The following is a 4,809-nucleotide window of genomic DNA, read 5'->3' on the forward strand; positions in this document are numbered from 1 at the left end:
ATATTTAACTGTTTATTACAATTGCATTAATTTTTAAAATAATTTGGATATTAATTCACTGTTGACCATAATAGTTATAAAAATACTTTGATTTATTTTAAATAGCTGTGTGCAGACAGCAATTGTAAAAACTCCTTTTCTACTATCTTAACTCTAAACACTCTTTCAACAGTTCGAAAAAAAAAAAAAAAATAAAAAAAAAAAAAAAAAATTAACCCTCTTTCAACTAGTCAACTTAATTTGTTTCCCTACATAGAAAATGCTTCACATTGACATACTCTGAAAAATTTCCTTTTCACTCCCCACCCAGACTTCTGACACTTTCATTTGACCTTCACCCCTTTTACTGTCATCCTTTGTAATTTTTTTTTATAATCATATACATGACATCATGTAAATATTCATTATATACATTTGCAAAACCTTTCGTTTTCATTTGAAACTATGTAATGTGATGTTGATGTACTTGTTTTAATTGCAAATAAAAGTATTAAAAAAAGTTTTTAATTAAATAAATAATAAATAAATAAATTAAAAAAAAAAGTATATCGCGCTATATAGGGAACTTATAAAGTAACAGAGTCAGATAACCCTTCAAGTGATGCAGTTGAAGAAAGGGAGGGGAAAATCATGCCGAAGAAATCGGGGAAGGAGGTGATAGTCAGGCAATAGCAAATCAGTAGATGAAAAACCCTGGTGTCTTAGCAGCACTTCAAGATAAGCTGTGTTCTATTGTTGGTTCTCCGTCTGGTTATATTCAGAGTTTACCCAAGGAGGTCAAACGACGTATCAAGGCTCTTAAAAAGCTACAGAATGAGGTTATTAATGTTGAAGCTGAATTTTATAAAGAGGTCAATGCCTTGGAATTGAAATATGCACCAAAGTACTCACAGTTGTTTGAAAAGAGAAAAGAGATCTTAACTGCTAGTAGAGAGCCCACTGATGAGGAATGTGATTGGCCCAGTGAGGAAGAAGAAGATGATGAAAAGGATGAGGAAGGAAAAATAACTCCCGCTTCTCAACAGGGAGAACTAAAAGATAAACTTTGTATTGAGGGTGCCAAAGAAGCCGAAGGGGATAGTGAGGAGAAAAAACAAGAGGATGTTAAAGGTATTCCCAGTTTTTTGGTTAACAATATTCAAGAATGTAGATATGCTTTCTGAAATGGTACAGGAACATGATGAACCAATTTTGACACATTTACAAGACATCAAAGTTATTATACATGATAAAGACCCTGTAGGTTTCACATTAGAATTTCATTTTGAGCCCAATAAACACTTTACAGACCCAGTACTAATTAAACATTATGAAATGCGCTATGAACCAGACCCTCAAGATCCATTTTCTTATGAGGGTCCAGAAATCATTAAGTGCACTGGGTGCAATATTAACTGGATCAAAGGGAAGAATGTCACTGTGAAACAGATAAAAAAGAAACAAAAACATAAAGGAAGAGGTTTTAACAAGAACTGTTACAAAACAAGTTCAAGCAGATTCTTTCTTTAATTTCTTTAACCCACCTGCAGTTCCTGAAGGTTCACAGTCAGAGATGGATGAAGAAGTAGAGGCCTTATTGGGTGCTGATTTTGAGATTGGCCATTTTATAAGAGAGAGGATAGTGCCTAGGGCAGTTCTTTTTTTCACTGGAGAGGCCATAGACAATGATGATTATGAGGATGATGAAAATGAGAATGGTGAAGATGAAGAATATGATGAAGAAGCAGATGCAGATTTCAACCCTGATGCTCAAGGCAAACCTAATGAATGCAAACAGCAATAGAAATGGGAATGAATGGGCTACTAGTTTTAAAGAAAATTGTGATACTCAACCAAGACGAAACACAAACTTCACAATTACTTTAGACATAAAAGATGTCCAATGACTTGCTCCACTTTTTGTTTACTTCCAGATAAAATCTTTAAATTTACATAAAAACAATAGTTTGTTATTTTTATCATGTTGTCTGGTTTTTAAATTTGGTGCTGCTTTTTCATTGCATTGTTGCAAGCAAATACACTCTAAATATCTGTAGAACCTGTTATTAAAGTATATTTCTGGAAAGAAAAAAAAAAGTATATCCCGCTATCAGGGCAAAAAAAAAAATATCCCGCTATCATGGCACAAGGAAAATACAAGGCCTCAAAACTTCAAGTACCAGGCAAAAGGAAAGAAAAGCATGGCAAACATAAAGGAGTTATTAAAAAGGGTCACCTACAGATAGCACCAAAAAGGCACGTCTAGTAGAAGCTGCAAAGTTAAAAAAGGATTTGGAGAAGGGTATCAGATCATGTATTGAAGAAGTTACAGCAAAAACAGTTTCATTGGAACCACGATCTTCAGCAACGTTAAAACCTTCCACATCAAAGAAAAACTAATTAAAAAAATTTTGATTTTAATATTACAAAAAAAAAGTATATCCCAGAGGCTACAATGTGAACTTATGACTCCGCAGCTAAAGACGGAGCACAGTAAACTAAGCAGTCAAGAGAAACCGAGTTTGCACACCTTATTTTAGACTAGTTCTTATGCCATTTTATTTTATCCCTTTGATTATTATATATTATGCAATTGATGTTCATGTCTTTGATGCTGTGTAAAACTATCAAATAAATTATTATTATTTAAAAAATTACATATATATATATATATATATATATATATATATATATATATATATATATATATATATATATATATATATATATATATATATATATATATAATATCCCAGAGACAAAGGCCATGCTGCAGACGGCAGACTTGGATGTGGAGCTCATGTACCAGGCAGAGTTTCTTTCGGGCATCTCCTTGGGGTGGGTGCGAAGCCCCCCCACGAAAATTTTTTACGCCCCCCCCCCCGAACGAAATGAAATTTATATAATTTATATAGAAAATATATACTTTTAACAGTGTCCGCCCCCCCCCCCCCGAAGAAAGTCTACCGCCCCCCCCCCCGAAAATTTCAATCCCCCCCCCCCCCCCGAAGGAAAAAGTCTGGAAGAAACACTGGTACCAGGCCATCAGTGCCTCCAGCAAAACTTTGACAGCAGACCCAGAACTGAACAAGTTCACACAAGAAAAAATTGCCTCACATTTTTTCTTAACAAATAACAAGCAAGCAGAAGGGTGATTAGATGAGCATACTTAGGTCACTGTGTCTTGTAGTACTTGCTATGATATCTGTATCTTGCTGAATGACTGGTTTAGTAAATAATAAATTGGGTACTTGATGATTTATATTTATTTCAGCTGACAACACCATAAATATTGATACACGTGATACTTCTTGTTTATTTTATTATCTCCAATATACAATCAATCAATAAAAAAGTATCTAAATCATTCAAGTCACCACCATGTTTAAAAATACCAGTACATAAAATGATCAATAATTAGACAATATTAAAACCTCCCCACAAAACATATACTGCATGTGTCTCAAATGTCCACAGTTTCTATGGGCAGTTTCGTTGTTCCTGCTCTGGTTCCCAGATCTAGTTACAACTTAAAAAGTAAAAATTACAATCTGAATATATTTACTCTATTACATTTTGGGAGGGATTCTACTAAGTTTTATTTTTTACGAGTGAAGATTAGGGTTAGTTTTATATGTTTTATATTTACTTTACGAGTATTGGTTAAGGCAAGTTTAATAATTTTTATATTTTAAATTGCTGGTTACTTTTTTACCAAAGCTAACGTTCTAAACAAGCTTTGTATTTTACATAACATGTGGGGTTTAGGCGTGATGCAATGATTGTTTTTAAAAGTTAGATATTTTACATTAGGTATTTAGAATTTATCACAAGAAACAGCATAGACCAGTTTTATTTATTTTACATTTCTAGTCTCGTTTTCGTCACAGCAAGTGGTAGAGACACACTTTATATTTTAGATTACACGTAAAGGTAAGTGCTAGCCACGATGTGTATATATTTTACATTAGTGGTTTAGCATTTGTCACAGTTAAGCACATAGACCAGTTGTATGTTTTACATTTCTGGTCATGTTTTTGTCGGTCCTCATGGTGTGTTACATATCTTGGTTTAAAAAAAACTGAAAGACCTTTCAAAATCTTTTCCTTTATAAAGTGAATTCCCCGTTACGCCCTACTTAAAGTACATAATAAGTAAGACAAAAATATGTCAAAGCTAAACATTTTTTCGGTCATTTCAGCGCCGCTCTGTTGGTCTCTATCAATGTACGTTCACTGTACACCCAACACCCCATCTCCTCCAATCACTGTTCGTGAACGATACAGCCGGCGCTATCGACCCCCACCCCCTCCCCTCTCCCTCATTCGCCTCGCTCCGAAGAGCCACAAAAAGAAAAAAAAAATGTCGAAATGATGATTGTAATATCTTGACTACCTTTCTAACCTAGAAGTCACTGATGCGTGTCTTTCTTAACGGGGAGTAGCTGTAACTAGTTGGGTGGACACACTGCCAAGACTTTTTTTAAGATGCCATTCGCTCTAAGTTTCTTGGAGTAGAAAATTTCAGAAAAAGTTTTTTTTTTGTATTACAGGATATATTTTTAAAATTTGAAAGCGTTTTTTGGTGAGTATAAGGCAGTATCTATCAGGAGTAATTTGATAGTGACGTTATCAGCGTGACTTTAGCTGAATGACTATTTGACAGTGACTCTATACTTATTCTAAGTAGAATTTTTTAAAGTGCTGTTAACTGTTTCTCTCTATGTGGTTGTGTTTCAGTGCATACATGTTAAAAATTTCAAATTTTCAAAATAGAATGTCAATATTGAAACTATCCACCCGAGGAAATACTGACCCATACCACCATCAT

The 4,809-nt window shown here is 34.0% G+C and overlaps 1 protein-coding gene across 1 annotated transcript; it reads left to right on the top strand.

Moving 5' to 3' along the window:
- Nucleotides 1–657: 657 nt before the first annotated feature.
- LOC131954394 (nucleosome assembly protein 1-like 1) lies at nucleotides 658–2,052 on the top strand. Its single transcript, XM_059318026.1, is given in 3 exon segments — nucleotides 658–1,121; nucleotides 1,123–1,461; nucleotides 1,463–2,052. Coding segments are annotated over 3 exon segments (1,098 nt in total). The 5' UTR covers nucleotides 658–683; the 3' UTR covers nucleotides 1,784–2,052.
- The last annotated feature ends 2,757 nt before the right edge of the window (nucleotides 2,053–4,809 follow it).

Source organism: Physella acuta, unplaced genomic scaffold (assembly GCF_028476545.2).
Source record: "Physella acuta isolate Inbredline_101_S28 unplaced genomic scaffold, ASM2847654v3 ptg000994l, whole genome shotgun sequence".
Taxonomy (NCBI): Eukaryota; Metazoa; Mollusca; class Gastropoda; family Physidae; genus Physella; species Physella acuta.